Here is a 23,460-nt window from a genome sequence, read left to right as displayed (position 1 = left end):
TTAGAAACCTAAACCTTTATCTGTGATGTTCCCTCTGCCAGGAATCCAGTCCCCACCGCTTCCTCACAGGACTGTCTCCCTTTTTTTGTCCTCTTTTAACAAATGCTTTATTGAAGTTTATATAAGGAAAAATGTGCGTACCATGAGTGCACAGCATGTTGAACTTTTCAGAGATGCCATGACCAGCATCCAGATCAACAGGTAGAATGTTCCCAGCACCCAGAATGCCCCCTCATGTCCCCATCTGGGTACCACTCCCCAAGGGGAACTGCTCTTCTGACTTGTAACAGCACAACCAGCTTTTGCCTGTTTTTGTATCCGATCTTAATTGGATCACATACACATTTTGGTATCTGGCTTTTTTCACTTCATCTTCTGAGAGAATGGTCCATGCTGTGTTAATAGCTGTGGGTTATCCATTTTCAGTGCTGTATCATGTTCCATTTTGTGGATATACCACAACCTGCTCATCTATTCTCTGCTTGGAGGACATCCGGAGGGTTGCTGCCAAGCAATCTTCAAAATCACTAACTTATTCTTGAACTTGATCACAGTTCTTAGACACATCTTCCTCCAGAAAACCTTCCCTGCCCACTCTCCCTCGGTTTTAATACCAGAGGGAAGGCATCCATGCTGGTAGGACTGGCCCAAGCAAAGGCCCAGAGATAGGAGGAGGAAAGCCAGAGTCTATAAGGAGCAGCTGAGTTACTTTGGGGAGCCCAGCACAGGGTGGGGGGAGTTTGTGCCACCGATGGATTTCCCACTTTATCTGGGATTCAGGGGTGGGGAAGCCAGCCCCCTGCCCCACACCTCTTAGTCCCTCAAAGCTCCACTTTGTCCTCAGGATAAGGTGAACTTCGCACTGTGCTCAGGCCCCCGGCTTGAAGCTGCCCTAGCCTCCAAGGATCGGGAGATCCTGCGGCTACTGAAGGATGTACAGCACCTCCAGAACTCTCTGCAGGAGCTGGAGGAGACATCCGCCAACCAGATCGCGGACCTAGAGCGACAACTCACGGCCAAGTCTGAGGCCATAGAAGTAGGTCTTGGGAGAGGAGGTATACGGACAGGAGACAGAAGGGGCATCCCCACGCAGAAGAGTATGGACCAGCCTAAACCCATCTTTGTCTTCTCCTCTAGAAGCTGGAAGAGAAGCTCCAGGCACAGTCTGACTACGAAGAGATTAAAACAGAGCTGAGGTACCATGCAGAGCAGGGCTCCACAACCCCCAGCCTTCTTCCTTGGCAAGGGCGAGGAGGGGCCCTGGACAAAGTTCATGATCTTTCCCCTCCCACTGCACCCCACTTTGTCTCCTTTGTCCCCTTGTCTCTCCTTCATGGCAGCTTCAGTATGAGAATTTAAGCACGTTTGGTCCTTTGCCACTCAGAGCCACCTAGAGGAGAACGTGCAGGGCGGCTCGGGGTCCGTGTGGGAACTGGTGAGGGGTGGTGCTCTCATCAGATTAGCTCAGGCCAGCCAGTGTGGGGATTGCTAAACACAGCACCCCCCGGGTGTCACTGAAACCAGCTCACTGGCCTGCTCATTGAGGGCTCTTGTTGTCCTGAGTCCAGTGTTCTGTAGGGTCCATGGGTGCCCAGTTGTTCCCAGTCAGGGAAGAGGAGCTAGAGGGAGTACTCTCAATACCTCTCCCCAAGCCCTGGGAGTTTGGCTGGCCTCCAACTCTCTCCACTTTCTCTGGCAGCATCTTGAAAGCCATGAAGTTGGCCTCCAGCACCTGCAGCCTCCCCCAGGTGAGTGTCCCCGCCACTGTGTCCCACAGTGCAGGGTGCCCTTGGGAGCCCTCTCAGCCCCGCTTTTTGTCTCCTCAGGGCATGGCCAAGCCTGAAGACACACTGCTCATGGCAAAGGAGACCTTCTTCCCTGCGCAGAAATTCCTTCTGGAGAAGCCTGGCCTCCTGCCCAGCCCTGGTAGGGAAGATGGGATGCTCCTGGGGCCGAGGGTTGGGGATGGGCCTGCCCATGGGCCCATCTCTATGCCTGCAGACCACTGCCTCCCATGTGGGCAGGAGAAATGCAGAAAAGGGGTACACACTTACTGAACAGCTGCTGTATAGTGGCCCCGAGCTGGGTGCTCTCCACAGCTAGGCCAACTGGCAGTGTTCATACACACCTAGCCCACACGGCTCACTCAGGCCCTCCTAAGACCACCCCTCCTCCCCAAAAGGCTCCACTCATCCCCAAGCCCTGGTGAGCATCAGAAGAGGTGACAGGACACAAGGAGGGCATTCACACTGTTCCCCCCGTAGCAGGACTGCTGGTAATGACCTGCAGACCGTGCTCTCGCCCCAGATCACCTTCTCAGTGGCTCAGCCCTCCTCCCCACACAATGGCTCCATGACCTTATAGCTGTATGGCCCCAGCGCATACTTTCTGTGCTGCCTCTGTTTCCTCATCTGTAAAGTAGGGAAATAATCCACTTTGTGGGTGCTGTTCACATGGGGAATGCAAACAGGCAGGGCATGGGGGAAGAGGAGAGTGGCAAGGTGGGCAAGGGGCCAGGAGTGAGCATTCTGCTGCAGTTGGCGTCGATCCAAACTCCCCACCCTGGGGTCAGGCGCTGGCATGTAACAGGGGCTCAGTGGCTGTTCTCACCATAGGAGGGAGGGCTCCCTGGAGCTGGCGTGTGGGCCAGGCCTGCCCTGGTAGGGGTTTGTGAATCAGAAGGGAAGGTCTTTGTGCCGTGGGGCACCCGTAGCACCTCTCTCCCTGTACCCCCTTGCCCTCTCCTCCCCCTTTCTGTTCCTGAATTTCTCTCCATGTGTGTGTCTTCTGTCTCTCCCTATCTCTCTGCCTCCCCCCTTCTGTCTCTTCATCCCTCTGTCTCTTTCTGCCTCTCATTCTGTCTCTGCCTCTCTGTCTCCTTATCTCTGTTTCTCTGATATTTCTTTCTCTCCCCGTCACATCTGCTTCTTTCTCTCCTCTCTTCTTCCATCTGTCTGTCTCTCAACATTCTAGAGGAGGACCCTTCGGAGGACGATTCCATCAAGGACTCTCTGGGCACGGAGCAGTCCTACCCATCCCCTCCGCAGCTCCCGCCACCACCAGGGCCCGAAGACCCCCTGTCCCCCAGCCCTGGGCAGCCCCTCTTGGGCCCTGGACTGGGCCCCGATGGCCCAAGGACTTTTTCACTGTCCCCCTTCCCCAGCTTGGCTTCTGGGGACAGATTGGCAGGGGACACACTGCTGTCCAAGCACATGATGCCCCCCGCCACCTTCAAGGGAGAGACAGGCCTGCTGGTGTTCCCTCCGGCCTTCTACGGCACCAAGCCCCCCACAGCCCCTGCCACCCCAGCTCCTGGCCCTGAGCCACCTGGGGCCCCAGAGCCAGTGGAGGGGGGCGGGAGCAGCACAGCCGGGACGGGGGCCGGAGCTGAGGAGGAGCAGCTGGACACGGCAGAGATTGCGTTCCAGGTGAAGGAGCAGCTGCTCAAACATAACATCGGGCAGCGGGTGTTTGGCCACTATGTGCTGGGCCTGTCCCAGGGCTCAGTCAGTGAGATCCTGGCCCGGCCCAAGCCCTGGCGCAAGCTCACAGTGAAGGGCAAGGAGCCCTTCATCAAGATGAAGCAGTTCCTGTCGGATGAGCAGAACGTGCTGGCCCTAAGGACCATCCAGGTGCGGCAGCGAGGTGAGGGCCCTTCCCAAGGTGCAGGAGGTCAGAGCCAGACACTGCCACCTCACAGCTGTGTCACCTGGGGCAAGTGACTTTGCCTCCCTGTGCTTCGGTTTTCCTTTCTGTAAAACAAGGAAATATATCCTTGTTCCCTCCTTCCTGGGGCCCGCGGCTACCCTTTGCTCCATACCTGGCCCTAATGGGACAGCTCAGGCCAATCATTCTGGGAAAAGCCTGTGCCCAGGGGCCACCCTGGCAGGCAGGTGCTTCCTGAGGACCTCCAAACCTCAGTCCACCCTTCTGTGAAATGGCCTGGTTCCTGCCAACCTCGCCAGACTTGATTTTCTAGGGTATCCCTTATGAATGGCCCAAGCTTTGACCTCACAAACACACCTGAATTTGAGTTCCAGCTCTGCCATTCACTCAGTGGGTGACCTGGAGCAACTGACTTCAGTTTCTGTGTCTCAATTTCCCCATCTATCCCCATCTGTCAGCCTCCTGTGAGAGTTAAATGAGTATAAATCACTCAGCATGGCCCCTGGAACGTAGTAACTGCTTGAGAACTGTTAGCTGTGGTGGCGGCCATCATTGTTAGAACCCTTGTATTGTTATTATTGGTTCAAGCCAGAATCATTTGTAGATCCACTTTGTCACACAGACTGGCTAAGTGGTGGTCTGGCCCTCTCTCTCCTGGCCCTGGCCCTGGCCCTGGAGCCCCTGAGGGAGGAGGGGACCAGCCCTTCACCCTACCCAGCTCCAGGGACTGACCCCCCAGCATGCAGGCCCCCACAACAAATGCCCCCTTGCCTCCCCAGGCAGTATCACCCCAAGAATCCGCACACCAGAGACAGGCTCAGATGACGCCATCAAGAGCATCCTGGAACAGGCCAAGAAGGAGATCGAGTCCCAGAAGGGGGGTGAGTGTCACTGCAGCAGGCAAGGCCTGAGGCCTCCGGGACCTTGCCTGAGCAGAGGATGAGCCTTCATCTGCCTTTGTCTACCACAGCAGGGATTTCAAGTGGGTCAGAACCTCTTTGCCAACCAACCTGCAACCAAGTGAAGCCTGGAAAGCACCAGATCCCTGTTAGCATAGGAGCCACAGCCATGTGTGACTGTCTACTCAAATTACTTAAAGCTAAATAAAATAACAGCTTCAGGTTTTCAGCCTCACCAGCCACATTGCATGGTGACAAGTGACAGCCATGTGGGACAGCCCAGCTATACTGCTGCAGCCCTGGTCTGGATTGTCTGGATATCTTCGACTTTGAGGAGACGCAGGGATCAGTAATCACACAGGAACTCTGTCACGCATAGAGGCCTAAGCCTCACCCTCCTTCCTGCACTTCCACTTATAGTTTCCAAGGAGACCCTGTTCTCCTGGCTTCCTCCTATCCCCAGACTCTACCTTCTACACTTTGCCAGGGGCCCTGCATTAGCCTCGTCATGCTGCTGTTCAGCCACAAGCTCAGTGGCTAAAAGCAACACAAATTCATTATCTTACAGTTCTGAGAGTCAGGTCCACAGTCAGCCTCACTGGGCTAGAGGCCAGGTTCAGTGGGGGCTGCGTTCCTTCTGGAGGCTCCAGACCAGAGTCCCTTTCCTTACCTTTCCCAGCCTCTAGCGGCACCCACATTCCCTACCTCATGGCCAACATCACTACAGCTTCCTCACTTGTCTGTGATCCTCCTGTATTCCTCTCATCAGCCCTGTGATGATGTGGGGCCCACCCACATAACCCAGGATTGTCTGCCATCTCAAGATCCTTAACTTAATCACTTCTGCAGAGTCCTCTTTGCCATGTGAAGTAACCTACTCCTGGCCCAAGGATGTGGAGACAGTTGGGAAACCCTTATTTAGCCAACCACAGTGTACTTTTTTCCTCAGCCCATCAAACAAAGGGTTCCCCCAGGCTCTCGGACTTTCCTACCCTTCCCTAAATGAGTTAGTCCACTCCTGGAAGTTCCATCAACGCCCAAAACACTCCCTCTCCAGGCCACACTTCTCTCCAGAATTCCAGAGCCCTAAGCAAACCACTGGCTAGACATGTCCTCAGGGTCTCCTACTGGCATCTCGGACTCAGCGTGTCTGAGGTGGAACTCACTGCCTTCCCCTGCCCCTCAGTCCCTCCCCAAACCTACCAACTCAGGGCTGGGAACCTGTCAGATGGTGCCAGATGCCCAGGTGGCACGAGAGGCTGTCCTTGACTGCCGTCATCATCACTTGGTAGGACTGTTGCATCAGCCTCTTTACTGGCCTTGCCACTGACATTCTAGGTCCCACTGCAGCCCATTCCCCACCCAGGCCAGAGGACTCTTACTAGAGCACACACATGGTCATGCCAGTACTCAGAATCCTTCCACAGCTCCCCATTGCCCTCAAGATAAAAATCCCAACTCCTCAAGAAGGCCTGCAGGCTTCTCGAGTGAACTGCTAATAGCCATGTTCATTCTCATGCTGTTCCCAGTGCCCCTGATGCCATCCTCACCCCGGGCCTACTGCTCATACTAAACAAGTCGGAAGTCACCTCATCTAGAAAACCCCCCACCCTCATCCAGATGGATTAGATGCTAACCCTCCTTGGATTCCCCATAATCACCTACATTGCTTGGTGCATTGGAACCAGAGTGGCCTAGCTATAAATTTTGGCTCTGCCGTTTATTAGCTTTGTGACATTGGGCAAGTTACATAGCCTCTCTGTGCCTCCATTTTCTCATATTTAAAATAGGCACAATATTAATACTCCTTTCTTAAGGTTGTGTGAAGATCAAATGAAATCAGGCCTGACAAGCCTGGGGGCTTGGCATGTAGAAGATGCCCCTGAAAATTTAGCTATCATATGGTTAACATCATCATTATTTTTGTCTCTGATGTTATATTTGTTCATGTTACCAATGCCTCTGCTGATACGTCTGTCCCTCCTACCAGTCTGAGGACTTTTTGCAGCCAAGGACCTAGTCACATCCCTGTACCCACCACAGTGCAGTGTGACAGACTGTTGCTGACTTTGAACCTGATGCTGGCTTCCACACCCTGACTTTGTGGTATCTGCTGCCTCCTGGTGGCAACTCAGAGCAAATGTCCCGATTCCCAAGCCTCTGATTGGTGCTGGGAGCCAAACGTTTCCCAAGGGCCCTCCCTCCTGCGCCATCCCTGGGAGGGGCAGAAGCAGCTCACCTTGCAAGGAGCCTACACTGCCTCACCCAGATAATCCACTGAGGCCCTATTGTGTACACCTTAATTTCTTTCTTGTTAATCTTCTGTAGCAAGAGAGGCAATCATTCGGTAAACTTTGGGTAAGGATCTACTACGTGTTGGACATACTGTGGATGAGACGTGATATTGGAGTAAAAAGAACCATGAGAAACAGACTTATTAAACTCTCCCACTAAATAAACAGGACAGTTGAGAGCAGAGAGGGGGAGACATGCTCACAGTTACACAGAAACCAAGGGAGAACTCAGGTCTCCAACTCCTTGCACAGTGCTCTCCCACAGTAGTGGGGCTGTGGCCAAAAACAAGATAGCAGAAAAATTTAAAAAGCAATATCAGGGGTGCCTTGGTGGCTCAATCAGTTAAGTGTCTGACTTGATTTTGGCTCAGGTCATGATCTCAAGGTAGTGAAATCAAGCCCCAAGTCAGGCTTCGTGCTAGGCAAGGAGCCTGCTTATACTTCTCTTCCTCTTCCTCTGCCCCTCCTGACCGTGCACAGGCTCCCTCCCTCTCTCTCTCTCTCTCTCTCTCTCTCTCTCTCTCTCTGTCCCCCCGTCTTAAAATAATCTAGATAGAGAGATAGAGAGATAGATAGATAGATAGATAGATAGATAGATAGATAGATGATAGATAGGCAACATCACAGCAGAGTGGGCCAGCCAGGGGTCTATGAAGAGGTAGCAAAAGAAAAAATGCCTGGGTTATTGCTCTATGCCCCTGACAAGAGTGAATGCTAAGCGGAGAGCAACTAGCAGTCCCCCAGGGTGGAAATGAACATGACTGGTGGCTGACTCGAGAGGTCTGCCCTCAGAATTGAAGGAAATATCTAGGATGGGGACAAAGACTTATATATAAGCTATTCCTTTATTGCTGTTCACAACAGTGATAAACTAGAAATAACCTAAGTGTTCAACAGTGGGGGATCAAGTAAAAATAAAGCAGAGAATATCCCTTCAAGTGGCATAGGCATCCATGAAAGATGGAACTTTTAATCATGAGGAAAAATATTCATGTTGATGAGTGGATGAACCAGGCTACACTCCCACATCAAGTATGATCGCCCCATCATGAAGTTAGAAAGCAGACCAGGAGGAGATACATGAGAATATTTCATATGGTTGCCTTTGGGAGAGAGATTAAATTCATTTAACTGGCTTTATTGTGATATCTTCACAGTATCTCCAAAGTGTGCTTATTAGTGATGCTGTGTACATCTTTGCCCTTCAAACCATGCCCTGACTCTGGGCCTCTGGCCACCCTATCACCTTCCCAACAGGTGAGTCCAAGAACTCCACAGCCCCTCTCAGCATCACCAATGGCACAGCCCCCGCCAGCACCTCAGAAGATGCCATCAAGAACATTCTGGAGCAAGCACGCCGTGAGATGCAGGCACAACAGCAGGCCCTGCTGGAGATGGAGGCAGGCCCCCGGGGCCGCTCGGTGCCTCCCTCACCCCCAGAGCGGCCCTCGCTGGCTGCTGTGAGCCAGAATGGGGCCCCAGCCTACGTCAAGCAGGAGGACAGCAGCAGTGGTGGTGGCGGGGGAACCAGCAGCAGCGCCACACAGACATCCCTCACAGTCCTGTCCCCTGCAGCCTTTGTGCAGAGCATCATCCGGAAGGTCAAGTCGGAGATCGGAGATGCCGGCTACTTCGACCACCACTGGGCCTCAGACCGTGGCCTGCTCAGCCGCCCCTATGCCTCCGTCTCACCCTCCCTCTCCTCTTCCTCCTCCAGCTACTCTGGACAGCCCAATGGGAGGGCCTGGCCCCGTGGGGATGAGGCCCCCACAGCCCCTGAGGACGAAGCAGCAGGGGGCGAGGAGGAGCCCTCCAGGGTGGGTGAGCTGAAGTCTGAAGGGGGCATCCCCGAGGCAGGCAGCGGCGGGCGGCTGGCCTACTACCCAGCATATGTGCCCCGCACACTGAAGCCCACCGTGCCACCCCTGACCCCCGAACAGTATGAGCTTTACATGTACCGGGAAGTGGACACCCTGGAGCTGACACGCCAGGTCAAGGAGAAGCTAGCCAAGAATGGAATCTGCCAGAGGATCTTTGGGGAGAAGGTGAAGATAGTAGGGCCCACTCCCAAGAAGCTCAGGGGCCAAGGGGCCCATGGGACCTGGGGGGAGACCACGTGAGGACCCAGCCCCCAGTATTTATGGTTTGGAAAGAGGATTGTGTGTATGAACAGGAACAAGGTAAAAGCAGGATTCAGACCCAGGTCTGCATGACCCCAAACCCTTTTTCCTGCAACTACCTGCCCTGCATCCTGTGGGAAAGGAGCCATGGGCAGGGCTGGCATTCAGTCCTTTGGTTGTTCAAGCAGTGAACACTCACCTTCCCGACAGAACCCTCCATTCCTTCCAATGGCCCAGCCATGAAAGGGATAAGGCTCAGCCCAGCCAGTGGTGCCCTGAAGTTCCAGTGATTAAGTAGTTTTGTTTTTTTTTTTTTTAATTTTTTTTAGTTTTTATTTTTTTACTTATGATAGAGAGAGAGCGAGAGAGAGAGGCAGAGACACAGGCAGAGGGAGAAGCAGGCTCCATGCACCGGGAGCCTGACGTGGGACTTGATCCCGGGTCTCCAGGATCGCGCCCTGGGCCAAAGGCAGGCGCCAAACTGCTGCGCCACCCAGGGATCCCAACTCTACCCATAGCATAGGAGCAGGCAAAGGGTTGGGTGAGCTGAGGATAAGAGTGACCTAAGTGGAAGACACAGGAAGACTTCCTGGAGGAGGGGGCACTTGAGGGGTCTTAAAGTCAGGAAGGATTCTTACCTGTAGGGATATCTGGAAGGGTACTGCCGATGGTGGGCATAACACAGGCACACAGCAGGCACCTGGGAAATGAAAAAACAAATCAAGGCAGCCCTGGTCTCCCAGAGAATCAGAGTGAACAGTGGTCCCGAAGGGTCTTGTGGAGAGGGAGGGAAGGGATGGCCAGTGTCCCAGGAGCCTACCTCCCTACCCTTCCTGCTCCGCCCATCCCCAGGTGCTGGGCCTGTCACAGGGCAGTGTGAGCGACATGCTGTCCCGGCCGAAGCCGTGGAGCAAGCTGACGCAGAAGGGGCGAGAGCCCTTCATCCGCATGCAGCTGTGGCTCTCAGACCAGCTCGGCCAGGCCAGCAGCCAGCAGCCCAGCGCCTCCCAGGGTGAGTGTGGTTGGGGCCCTCTGGTGCTGCCAGCCCCCAGAACTGCCGTTCCCAGCTGCCGTTATTTCTCTCTGGAAGACTGCAGTGTGCTCCTAGATGGTCTCCCTGCCCCACCTTTCATCCTTCAACTAGCGGGATGCCCTCTGTTGGTGGTTTTAACCTCTAGATGGTGCCAGAGTGCCTAGAGCAAGTGGAGAAAATACTTTGCAAGCGGAGCCACACCCTCTGATCCCCTCACCTCTCCTCACCGGAATCGCTGATTGATCTCGTCTTCCCAGCGATCGGGCTCCATGCAGCCTCAGAATCCTTGGCCCAGAGATCTGGGCCGTTATCCATCCATTAACGATGCACAGGCAGGGTGGGGTCAGAACCTTGCCTGAGTGAGGAAACTGAGGCTCAGAGAGTTGTCCAGAGTCACAGAACAAAGGTGGACAGATAAAGTCAGGGGAGGGACTCTAGGAAGCCCAAGTTCCCCCCACCCCCACCCTACACACCCCCCACCCCCGCCCAACAAAGACCAGTGGGCAGGTCAGTCGGATTCTGGGTGAAGTGCAGGTATCAAGAATACTGCCAGAAACATAATGCCAGACAACAAAAGCATCCCAGGTGACGGTGTTTATTCTAGAAGTTCATGCCCATAAGACAAGGCAGCACATTGTTGTAGCACTGGCTACAGGCCTGAGCATTAAAATGTCAAAAAGAGAGACACTCGGCTAGCTCAATTGGTAGAGTGTGAGACTGTTGATCTCAGGGTCATGAACTCAAGCCCCATGTTGGGCATTGAGTTTATTTGAAAAAAAAAAAAAAAAAAGGTCAAAAAGAGCCACCACTCACCGCCCTGGGAAGAGGGGGGGTTCCCTGGGGGAAGGGACCAGGAAGAGACTGGGAGGGGACAACTCTGGCTGTCTCTATCTTTGTCTTTAAAACAAACAGAGATTTGAAGCAAATAAGGGAGTGTTAACATCTATTAAGGGCATGGAGCTGAGGAAGGGAAGGAGAATTTGTGTTTCCTTTTCGGTATATTTCTATACTGTGTAATATTTTATAATTAAAAATTTAATTGAGAAACTCTTCTCCATCAGGCTGTTGTAAGGACTAATGTAACCATTCTAATGACAGCTGCCATTTGTCACAGACAAGGCTGAGTGAGCAATTGCAGTATCTTCCTCTTTAATCCTCACATCAATCTTGACTGGGGGGACTCTGTCATTCCCACTTCACAGAAGAAATCAAGAGTCTGAGAAGTGCAGTGATTTGCCCAAGGTCACTGGCCAGTTAGTGGCAGAGCCAGGATTAGAACGCAAGGTTTTTAGCCATTAGGGCTCATAGGAGTGCCTACCCCAGAGCCCGTACCTGTGAAAGAGTTCCCATCCTTGTGTTGTATCATATTGTAATTAATTCTTTTATGGTGGTAAAATTTACACTACGTAAAATTTACCATTTGAACCACTTTTAAAGTGTACAATTCAGTGGCATTTAATACATTCACAACTTTTTTCTTTTTAAGATTTTATTTATTTATTCATGAGAGACACAGAGAGAGACAGAGACCTAGGCAGAGGGAGAAGCAGGCTCCCTGATGGGATCCCAGTATGGAACTCCATCCCAAGATCCCTGGATCACGGCCTGAGGCAAAGGCAGACGCTCAACCACTGAGCCATCCAGGTGCCCCAGTATATTCACAGCTTTGTGCAACCCCCACCTCTTTCCAGTTCCAGAACATTCTCATCACCCCAAAAGGAACCTGTATTCATTAATCAGTCATGCCCACTCCCCGCCCCTGCCCTGCCCCAGGCCCTGTGACCACCAACCTGCTACCTGTCTGTATGGATTTGCCTCTTCTGAACATTTTCTATCAATGGAATCCTACAATATGTGGCCTTTTGTGTCTGGCTTCTTCCACTGAGCATCATGTTTGCAAGTCTCATCCATGTTGTAGCTCATGTCTCAGTATTTCATTCCTTTTTGTGGCCAAATAATATTTCCTTGTGTGGATAGACCACCTTTTGACTATTGTGGATAATGCTGCAGTGAACACTCATACGTGTTTCCGAACACCTGTTTTTGATTCCTTTGATATATACCTCAGGGTAGAATTGCTGGGTGAGATGATAATTATATGTTTAACTTACTAAGGAACTTCCAAACTGTTTTCCATAGTGACTGCACCATTCTACATCCTGGGCAGTAAGGGGGGGAGGGGTTCCTATTTCTTTACATCCTCCCCAGCACCTGCTATTCTCCGCCATTGACCATCCCCATCCCAGTAGGTGTGAATTGGCATCTCCTTGCAGTTCTGATTTGCATTTCCCCAGTGTCCAGTTGTTTGGATTTTTTACAGTGTCTTTGTTGTGTAGGGATAGAGTTAGGCAAAAACCATCAAGAGTAGTGTACCTGGTGGAAGAAACAGCACAAGCAAAGGCTAGGAGGAAGGATCCTTCACAGATTAGGAAGGGAATGAGGTCCAGTGAACATGGACACTTTGTTCCCTGCCCCCCGCCCCCGGCCTCCCTGCAGACCAGGAGGCCAGGGCCAATGTTCATGGAGGCAGAGATGTGCGCAGTGGCTGCTGGCTTGAGTGGAGGGTGGCTGATCCAACCAAGACCCCCACAGCCACAACCTGTCCTCAGCCTAGCAGGAGAGGGATCCATTGCCCAAAGGTCACACATAGTGTAGCCGTGGGATTGAGTATGGACCTGTTCCAGCCCCCGTTTTGTCCATGGCCTGGGGGATTGGGGATGAGCTGGATGCCAGGGGAGACTTCCAAAGCGTGGCCTCCCGCCCACCTGCCATCAGGGGATGGTTCAAATAACCGACTCTTCAGCACTGCCCCCAGTAGTCACATGGGTACTGCAGCCACTTGTGTCTGAGGCTCGATCCTCAGAATTTTCTGGCTCCCCCCACGTGGTCTCTGACTTCCCCCGAGTCTCCCCTACCATCGTCAGTGTCTTTTCTCTCTCCCTCCCTTGTCTTTCTGGCTGCCTTTCTTACTGGTCTGTCCCATTCCCTCTCCCCCCATCTCCTTTTTTCCCTGCCCCTCTCTCCCACTCTGTGCCTGGCTCTACTCTGTGTTCCTCTGTCATTCCATCTCTCTCCTTCCATGTCTCCCTTGCTGTCTCCGTCATGACTAGCTGTTCTTTTTGCCCAGGACATGGGACTTTCTAAGCTACAACCAGCAGAGTCCTGGGCAGACAGACCAGTTGGTTGCCCTGCTCTCCCCGCTCTGCCCCACCAATATCCCTGCCCCATGCCCTTGCTCAAGCCCCAGCCAACCTGATTATTCATGTCCAACCTCCTTTATAATTAGAGTGTTCCTCCTGATAGAGTTAATTTGTGAATCTTCCAATAGTTTTGTCAGAAGTGGTCCTCGGAGGACGCCCGGGTGGCTCAGAGGTTGAGCGTCTGCCTTCGGCTCAGGGCCTGATCTGGGATCCGGGATTGAGTCCCGCATCAGGCTCCTTGCAGGGAGTCTGCTTCTCCCTCTGCCTGTGTCTCTGCCTCTCTCTCTCTCTGTGTGTGTGTGTGTGTGTCTCATGAATAAATAAAATCTTTAAAAAAAAAAGAAAAGAAAAGAAAAAGAAGTGGTCCTCAAAGTCTGAGTTGTCAGAAAAGGCCAGCGTTCTGCCTAGAGGCTTCTGATTTCAGAGTCATCTTCTAGGTTTTCCCTCCATCTCCTCATCCTGCTCGCTCTCTATTTGGAAATCTGGCCCTAGGAAGGAGATGCTCCTCTTCCGTGCCAGTGATGGATGGACTCTCAAAACAGTCTCTTGCATTCCCAGGCTGGCCCTTCCCTACCAGCATTGTGTGTCTGTTGGTGACAGTGATGGGGAGACGTGTCAGCTCCAGCATCACATGGATGCCACTTGGATAACCAGGATCAGCCCAGTTTAGGGGCAACGAGGAATAGCAGTGACTTCATGCCAGATGTGGGCTGCCAGCCCCACAGCGCCATGATGCCACTGCTCAGAACTTTAAGGCTTCACTTTACACCTTGCAAAGGTACACAGTGGTCCTGACCAAAATTTATTCACTCAACAGTCTTCTGCCCAGCACCTCCTTCCTCTCCAAGCTCTAGAACCCACCTATGATGAATGTGTTGTCCCGGCCTTGCAGGGGCTTGTGGTGGATGAGAGGACAATGTGAGATATAAGCAGACCTCAGCTTGCCACTAGTCCCTGTGACACCTTGGACACACTGCCTAACAGCTCTGAGCCTCAGTTTCCTCCTCTATAAAATGGGATGACATGGTAGCTACCTCCTACAGATGTTGTGAAGGTCACTTGAGGTCACATAACACTATGCTGGGCATTTAATAAGTACACAATAAAAGGAAGCTTTATTAATTATTATCATCATCATTATCATTGTCATCATCTAGTAAGGGTGAGATCTGACATAAGAGAGAAATGATAGTGAAGTGTAACAGTGTAGTCAGGGTGCTGTTACACCTTAAAGCTGTATCTCTGGGAAGGGACATTTGGGACTAGGTCTCAAAGGATGCATAAGGAGTTCAGGGTTAGGGAGAAGGCCTTCAGGATGGCAAAGGCATAGGGGCTTAGAAGAGCCATGGAGGGTTTTTTTGGGGGGTAGGGGGTTGGTGATTAGAGCTGTCAAAGTAGCTCCAAGTCTGTGGGGTTGACTCTTACAAGAAAGTCCAGAGCCTTAAACACTGGGACAGGAGGGCACATTCCTTGTGCAAGGGTCAATAGGAAGCCATTTAAGGTTCTGGAGCACCCATCCAGAGCAGAGGCTCAGGATGTCCTTTCTGGAATCAAAGCCACAGAAGATGGTTGTGGGGCTCTTTCCACTTCCTAGCCATCATACATACATCATATTTTTATACTTAAATTTCCAGCAGGCAGCAGCCAAACGTCTTAAAGAAGAGGTATTGTTTCTAATTTGCTGGAAGGTACCTTGCGGACCAGCACTGGGATTCCTCAGTCCTCCACCATGATCGCACCTCCTGGCATAGTGGAGAGGCTTAGTTGATGCTGGAAACCCCAGTGGGTGGCTGACTCCTCAGGAGGTGACCTGCTTTATCTCATGGAGTCCTTGATAGCACTGAAGAGGGTTGGTGCAGGCATGGTGCTACAAGCTCTGTGGCCCCATTTAACAGATTCAGGGAACTTGGGGTTTGGCGAGGTCGTCCTACCCAACATATCTTCCAAATGGCTTTTTTTTTTTAAGATTTTATTTATTTATTCATTCATGAGAGACACACGGGGAGAGAGAGAGAGGCACAGACACAGGCAGAAGCAGGCTCCATGCAGGGAGCTGGACGCGGGACTTGATCCCAGGCCTCCAGGAACACACCCTGGGCTGAAGGTGGCGCTAAATCGCTGAGCCACCGGGGCTGCCCCCAAATGGCTTTTGACAAAGGAAAACTGTGGCTTATAAACTCACTTTTTAAATATGCCAGTGTAAGGATCCCTGGGTGGCATAGCGGTTTAGTGCATGCTTGGCCCAGGGCGTGATCCTGGAGACCTGGGATCGAATCCCACGTCGGGCTCCTGGTGCATGGAGCCTGCTTCTCCTTCTGCCTGTGTCTCTGCGCCTCTCTCTCTCTCTCTCTCTCTCTCTCTCTGTGTGTGTGACTATCATAAATAAATAAAAATTAATTTTAAATAAATATGCCAGTGTAGAATGGACATATTTTTCTTTTTACAGCTTTATTGAGATACATTTGACATACTAACACCGTATAAGTTTAGAGCATACAATGTGAGGATTTGATATGCTTATATACTGCAAAATGTTTACCACAACAAGACTGATTAACACATACTTCACCTCACATAATTACCATTTTGTTCTGTTGGGAATAGTAAAGTTCTATGCTCATATGCAAGTGTCAAGTTTATAATGGCGAATTGTTCACCATAGTCATGCTGTACATTAGATCCCCAGAACTTCTCTTATGTGGACATCTTTTGGTTATATTATTTTTAATTGCTTTGGGGAATCACCATATTTCATTTAATCTCTCTGGTGGTCAAGTTTATAGAGGGTTTCTAAATTATTTTTTGTAACTTTTCATTTTTTGAAGCAATTCTAACTAATTGAAGAGTTGAAATGATAGAACAGGACTCCCTGTACTCCACACACAGACTCACCAATTGCTGATTTTGCCACATTTATGCTCTTTCTCTCTTGACCATTTGAGATGTTAGTTGACAACATCATATCCCTTTACCCCAAATACTTCAACAAGTATTTTCCAAGAATGAGAAAGCTGACAATGATACAATATCATTGATGTAGCCTACTATCTATATTCAAGTTTCTTTGGTTATCTGAATAATATTCTTTGTATAATTTTTTTTTCAAGTAAACTCTGTGCCCGACGTGGGTCTTGAACTCACAACCCCAAGATCAAGACTCGCATGCTTCACCAACAGAGCCAGCCAGGTGCCCCATCCTTTATAAAATTCTGTTTCTCCCTGTCCAGGATCAGATTCAGGAACCCTTGTGTTTCATTGTCATGTCTCTTTAGTCTCCCAATTTGAACATTCTTCTGCCTCTCTGTTTTCCAATTTTGACATTTTTAAAGCCCAGAAGCCAGTTATACGACCAACTGTCTCAATTTGGCTTTGTCTGATGCTTCTGTGTGATTAGGTTCAAACAATGCACTTTGGGCAGGAGTATCACAGAAGTGATGCTGTGTCCTTCTCAGTACATTGCATCAGGAGGCACCAGTTGTTGATTTGTCCTTTAATTGGTGATGTTAACTTTGATCATTTGGTTAAGGTAATACCTGCTAAGTAGCTATACTGTAGTGTTAATATTTTTTCCTTTGTAATTAGTAAGTACCTTATTGTAATTAATAGGTATCTTATAGGGGGATACTTTGAGACCATGTAAATACCCTACTCTTCATCAAACTTTCATCTGCTAGTTTTTGCATCTGGGATGGTCCCTGCCTAAGATATTCCTATGGTGGTTGCAAATTGGGCTGTTGCCCACACGTGGCTCTAACAAACAAGAGCCCTAACCATGTGTGTCTGTTCCAAATGGCAGTAACTGCCTTGTCTGTCTCTCTGTGGCCCACAGCCAGCCCCACGGAACCAAGGTCATCGCCGTCCCCACCCCCTAGCCCCACAGAGCCGGAGAGGAGCTCCCAGGAGCCCTTGATCCTGGCACTGGAAGGCAGCAAGGAAAACCAGCAGCCAGAGGGACGCTCCAGCTCCTCGCTTGGGGGGAAGATGTACTCGGGCAGCCAGACCACAGGGGGCATCCAGGAGATTGTGGCCATGTCCCCCGAGCTGGACACATACTCCATCACCAAGAGAGTCAAAGAGGTCCTCACGGACAACAACCTAGGTACAGGATGGCGGGAATCAGGGATGCTGCCTCCCACCCTGGTTGGCTCTTCCTTGCCTTGAGCAGAGTGCCCACCGTGAGATCCCGGGGCCCAGGGTCCAGCCTGCAGGGGCATCCAGGACCCTCTGGAAGGCATCCAGGTCGGACATGGGTCCCTAAAATAGGACAAATGGGGTGAGTGCAGGTCTGATATGACCTGAAGTCCTCAGCCCACAGTGACAATGAGACTCTAGCACAATCCTAACCCAGTGCTGAGCCCCCTCCCCTCTGGGGACACAGGAGAAACCTGTTCTAGAACTCTTTCACTCTGTGGGTCACAGACTTCTCTGAGTCTCCATTGCCAGTCAAGCCCCTCTCCCAAAGGGATGCACACAAACCCCAAATTCTTCACTGCAGTTTCTGTTCTAAAAATAAGACATGTTCATTTTTTAAAAATACCAAATAGTACAGAAAAGCTAAAAAGTGGAATTCCGCCAAGCCCCCATCAGACTTCAAAGTTTTTATATATCTTTGATACTTTCTGAAAACACAAGAATATATGTATACCTGATTTCTTAATTTTTTTCTATGTAGATGAATTTACATACATACTGTCCTATAATTTGCTTTAAAAATGATTAGACCACCTGCAGTCTTTTTCCCTGTGGCAAAGTGTTTCAGGCCAAGGATGCCCCACATTTTTTTACCCAATTGATGGACATTTTGCTATTTCCAATTTCCTACTGCCTCCAAAACTGTCGGTATGCATCTTTGTGCCTTTGAGCAAATACAAGTGGAAAATAAATCCCAGGCAGGAGAATTGCTGGATCAGAGGATATGCACACCTAAATCTTGATAGAATTTGTCAAATCACTCTCTAATGAGATGATACTAATTTGTACACAAGAAGTTTTCAGACATGCTCAGGGATCTTCTCGGAGTGATGGAAACCTTAATTATGAAAGCATTTTTGTTGATAGCTGCGGCATCACCTAACTCCCACCTCCTATTTTGCAGAAAGGTCCCCTCCAGGTTCATGCTGGGTGTGGGTTCTCCCATGTGTATGGTCCTTCCCCCAGAGTGGAGACGGCCTGCGTTCTCCTCTTTTTTGTCTCTCCTGGGTATACTCTGCCCAGCCTGAGGTAACAGGTTGCCCTCCCCTGTCCCTAGGGCAGCGGCTGTTTGGGGAGAGCATCCTGGGGCTGACACAGGGCTCCGTGTCTGACCTGCTGTCCCGCCCCAAACCCTGGCACAAGCTGAGCCTGAAGGGACGGGAGCCCTTCGTACGCATGCAGCTGTGGCTCAATGACCCCCATAATGTGGAGAAGCTGAGGGACATGAAGAAGCTGGAGAAGAAAGGTGAGCGCTGGGTATTCTGGGGGTGGCTTCAGGTTTTTCCATTGGAACCATATCTAGTTGCAACCCAAATAAAGCCAGGTCTCAGTAATCCCATCTCAGTCTGCTGCGGGGCTGCCAGAAAACAGCAATCCCCCAGAATATAATTGAAAGCAACTAAAACATTTACGGTTTCTCCCATGAAAATCCCAGTACCCCACCTCTCAGCCTTCCATACACTCGTAGCTGCTTCAAAATCTTTTTGCCCACCCCAACTGTATATTCCCCAGAAGGTGTGTTGTGTCTCTCTCTCTTTCTCTCTCTCTCTCTCTCTCTCATCCCCCTTTGCCTGTTACCCAGATTCTACACAATGAAGCACAAAGTGGCCCAGCAAACAGGAATCCTCCCTCCTGGGAGTGGGCAAGGAGATTGCGGATTCTTCCCTCATCCAGGATTATAGCCCTGAAAACATGAGCAGGCATGGAGCACCTGTGTGCTGTGTGCTCAAGCCTGTGCTGTGCTGAAGGGATTTTAAAAAGCTCAGGGTTGGGAGAGGAGATAAAAGGAACTGAGAAACTGTCACCCAGGGCACCAAGGCAGTTTCCAGTGGGGGCCCAGGGCCAAGCCAGGCCGGGAAGGGCACACGAGCTGTTGGCAGCAGTTCTCTGCAGTTGAGAACTTGGCCCACCACTCCCTGGCTCTGTAACCTTGGGCAAGTTTACTTCCTCTCAATGCTTCATTCTCCTTCATCTGAAGAGTCTCAGGGCATTGCTGAGAGGATTAAATTACAGCCTCCATTCTGAAAATGGGCTTCTTTTCCCCACATTTTGGTGGTTTGGGGTTGAGATGCATATCATGCAGTTACAGGAATCGTTTAATGTCCCTCGCCTGCAAGACTGTAGTGAACTTCAGCGACACTTGTGTCAACCAAGACAACACTGAATAGCACCCGATGCTGGGCACTTCCTGTGTGTGAGGGTCCAGCTAAGCTGTCTGCATGCTTAACATCTGGGTGCTAACGCCGGGAATTCAGAGGCAGGTGTGGGCAGACGGGTGTCTCAGTGGAGGGTTTGGGAGGATGTGGAAGCAGATCAAGGAGGGAGAAAAGAATGAGACTTTGAGGCTAGCAGTGGGTCCCCCGGAGCCACCCCTAGGGGACGGGTCTCTGCTCGGCCCCACTCAGTGCTTCCTCCCCAACCCTCCCCAGCCTACCTCAAGCGTAGGTACGGCCTCATCAGCACCGGCTCCGACAGCGAGTCTCCTGCCACCCGCTCTGAGTGCCCCAGCCCCTGCCTGCAGCCCCAGGACCTGAGCCTCCTACAAATCAAGAAGCCCCGAGTGGTGCTGGCGCCCGAGGAGAAGGAGGCGCTCAAGAAGGCATACCAGCTGGAGCCCTACCCCTCCCAGCAGACCATTGAGCTCCTCTCCTTCCAGCTCAACCTGAAGACCAACACCGTCATCAACTGGTTCCACAACTACAGGTGCGTTCGGGGCTGTGTCCACGGGGAGGGGGTTGGGTCCCCACCACAGGGCCTCTGGGAGGGAGGTGAGGAGACCTATTGCCTAGGTGTTTAGATTCAGAATCCAGGCAAACCTGGGTATAAACCCAGCTCCACTATTCCCAGCTGTGAGCACCTGAGCACATCACCTCACCGCCCTGAGTCTTAGTCTTCTGACCTATCAAATGGGACCCATAGTGGGATCTGCTTCCTAGAGTTGTCCTGAGAATTCAGTGGGCCACCATATTTACATAACATACTGGCATGGAGTAGGTGATGATATTGTTGTCACACTCTTAATTATTCACCCAGTTTGTGTCTGCATCTATGAAGGGACAAGGAATGGCATTTGGGACTCTTGGCCTCTCCCACTTCCAAGGCCAAAAGAAATCCCTCTAGCAGCCCCTGGAGGAGTGGGTGATTCCTAGATCTGTGGCTGCCTCCCACTCACAGTCCCTAGTCTTGGGGTCATTGGCCTACAGTGGCTGGACTTCCTGGGAGTCCAGTCTTGGAGCTGACTGGAGTTGTTGACTGGTTTCAGCAGTGCCCAAGGAGATTGCAGAGAGGCTCCCTGGGTTCAGCTGAGAGCCCTGTGGAGAAGGCTTGATGGGATTCCCGGAACCATCTCTGAGCCTCCCCTCTGCTCCTCCCCACTAAACATCCTGAGCAGGAAAAGTCACTGGTGTCCATGTGGTGCCAGAGAGAGTCTGTCCACATGTCCCAGGACAGAAAGAAGGTCTCTTGCACCCCAAGGGAGCCTGGAAAAGTGGAACATTTGGAACCTCCTCTCTACACAGCCCAGGCATAGGCACCCCAAAGACCTGAGTTCAGTCCCACCTTGGCTGTGTGTTCTTGGGCAAGTCACTATACTTCTCTGAGTCTCATCCCTATTTTATAGATAGACCGATAAGGAATCTTTTTTTTTTTTTTAGGATTGTATTCATCTATTTATGAGAGACACAGAGAGAGAGGGAGATAGAGACATAAATAGAGAGAGAAGCAGGTTCCCTGCAGGGAACCTGAACTGAGCCAAAGGCAGACACTCAACCCCTGAGCCACCCAGGCATCCCGGCAGATAAGGGATCTAATACTTAGCCCACAATGCTGAATCAGGGATCAGAAGAAAAGACTTAAGGCATAAATATATTGTTAAATATTGCTTATGCTCTGGCTCAGACTCAGGGCCTTCCAAACAGCAACTTACATAGGTCCTCAAATCCTCACATCCTCCTTCCCCTCCTCGGGGATGTAGAGATGTCCTCTCCCTTCCTGTCCTCCACAGGAACTGAGCACTCCATTTTTATCCAACATGTTCATTCAACAAATAGTTATGTATGCACAATGATCCAAGATCTGGAGATAACAAGGGTTCAAACCCATCATCCTTGCCCTTAGAGAGCTTAAAACTATGAACCAGATCATTTGACTACAACATAATTGTTATAAAACAATTGGGGAAGAAGGGCTAGGGAAAAGGGAATTCTGTCCAGGGAAGACTTTACAGAAGAGGTGGCATTTGAGCGGGGTTCTGAAGGATGACTAGGAATTTGCACCGAGGAGCAGAGAGAATTCGACTCCCAAAAGAAAGAAACTGGTTTCAAAGAGTCATAGAAGAATATATTATTTCATTTGGTAAATGTTTATTGAAGATCTACTCTGTACCATGCACAGAAGAGAACAGGACAAAGTCCTTGCCCTTAACATCTCTTACAGACCTGCAGGGAAGGTCACTATTAAGTGAGCGCTCATATTAATGTATCATTACAAATTGCAGTGAACTCTGGGAAAGGGGAACAACAGGATGTTTTAAGAATAAGTTACCAGGGAGAAGCGCCTGGTGCTCAGTTGGTTAGGTGTCCAACTCTTGGTTTCAGCTCAGGTCATGATCTCAGGGTTGCAGGATCGAGCCCCATGTCAGGCCAGGTTCTGTGCTCAAAGTAGAGTCTGATGGATATTGTCTTATCTGCTCCTCCCCCTGCTTGCTCACTTGCTCTCTGTCTCTCTCAAATAAATAAATAAAATCTTTAAAAATAAATAAATAAATAAATAAATTACCAGCAAGACCCTGCTATAGATTCAGGAGTCAAGAATTTTTTTTAAAAAAGACTAATTTGTACTATGATGTGAATAACTATTAGCCTCATATTTATATTTGCAGTTTGGACAATCTAATGATGGAACTTCAGACATTGAGCCATCCTAAATCCCCCTTCAATCCTGCCTCGGTAGAACCCACTAGGGCTGTCCCTGGTCCCAGCAGCTCTTCCCTCTTCTAGAGGAGACTGAGGGTGAAGGTGAAGTCCCCTGGAAGGTGGGCTAAGGCCACCTGTGTAGAGGGGCTGGAGAGTGAACAAGATGACCCCTCAGAGTCCTTCTAGGCCCAGGATACTGGGGTAGGACCCCATCCCCAACCTGGACAAGGAACCAGGGAAGCAAGAGAGTGTAGCCAGATAATTGGCTTCCCAGCCCAATCACGTGCCCTGTGATCATAGCAATCCTTTGTGTCTGAGTCTTGTCTCCTAAATCTATAGGAAAGAGACTAATATCCTTTTCCTAAAGTTATTAGGAAAAATAAATGAAATAATCTGCAAAAGGCACTTGACCTGGTGCCTGACACATGAAGAGCACCCATTATTATGATGTTTATGATTTATAATTGTTAATATTATATATCAATATCATCCTTTATTATTAATATAAATGGGCAGAGGACTACAGCAGGTAACTGAGGAAGCCCTTTTGTTGTATGGCCTCGGACGAGTCATTTGACTTCTGGACTTCATTTGCTGTTAGGAAAATAATTAGTGGGGTTAGTCCCAATCCTGGCTTGTCCTGCTCTAAAATATGTGTGAGACTACATTGCCCGCTGGCAATGACGCAGTTGAAGTGAAGAGAGAGTGACTACTGGGGTCTAGACTGAAATTTGGGCTTCCCAGGTTCTGCTCCCAGCTCTGCCTGTGTGTGCTCTGGTGACCTGAACAAGTCACGTTCCACACCTCAGTTTCCCCTTCTGGGCTGATGTCTAAGAGTCCCCACAGGAAAGAAGCAGAGAGTTGTTTCCACAAACTACATCTGAGTTTGACTTCAAGAAATGCTCTAGACTGGTCCTATCCAAAAGAAATATAATGCAATCCACATGTGATTTAAAATTTTCTAATAGGGCAGCCCCGGTGGCGCAGCGGTTTGGCACCGCCTGCAGCCCAGGGCATGATCCTGGAGACCCTGGATCAAGTCCCATGTCAGGCTCTCTGCATGGTGCCTGCTACTCTCTCTGCCTGTGTCTCTGCCTCTCTCTCTCTCTCTCTCTCTCTCTCTCTCTCTCTCTCTGTGTGTGTC

The 23,460-nt window shown here is 50.5% G+C and overlaps 1 protein-coding gene across 1 annotated transcript in view; it reads left to right on the top strand.

Annotated features, from left to right (window-relative positions):
* Positions 1 to 23,460, top strand: part of CUX2 (cut like homeobox 2) — a 231,915-nt gene that overhangs the window by 204,421 nt on the left and 4,034 nt on the right. The window contains exons 12-22 of the mRNA XM_055323281.1: positions 845 to 1,036; positions 1,138 to 1,196; positions 1,700 to 1,748; positions 1,827 to 1,926; positions 2,974 to 3,645; positions 4,446 to 4,547; positions 8,117 to 8,904; positions 9,832 to 9,991; positions 17,042 to 17,311; positions 18,461 to 18,649; positions 19,833 to 20,106. Coding sequence (XP_055179256.1) covers positions 845 to 1,036; positions 1,138 to 1,196; positions 1,700 to 1,748; positions 1,827 to 1,926; positions 2,974 to 3,645; positions 4,446 to 4,547; positions 8,117 to 8,904; positions 9,832 to 9,991; positions 17,042 to 17,311; positions 18,461 to 18,649; positions 19,833 to 20,106 — 2,855 coding nt within the window. The remainder of the gene's footprint in view (positions 1 to 844; positions 1,037 to 1,137; positions 1,197 to 1,699; positions 1,749 to 1,826; positions 1,927 to 2,973; positions 3,646 to 4,445; positions 4,548 to 8,116; positions 8,905 to 9,831; positions 9,992 to 17,041; positions 17,312 to 18,460; positions 18,650 to 19,832; positions 20,107 to 23,460) is intronic.

This window comes from Nyctereutes procyonoides, unplaced genomic scaffold (genome assembly GCF_905146905.1).
Source record: "Nyctereutes procyonoides isolate TBG_1078 unplaced genomic scaffold, NYPRO_anot_genome, whole genome shotgun sequence".
Taxonomy (NCBI): domain Eukaryota; kingdom Metazoa; phylum Chordata; class Mammalia; order Carnivora; family Canidae; genus Nyctereutes; species Nyctereutes procyonoides.
The sequence above is the reverse complement of the archived record's forward strand: the minus strand, read 5'-3'. Positions and strand labels throughout refer to the sequence as shown.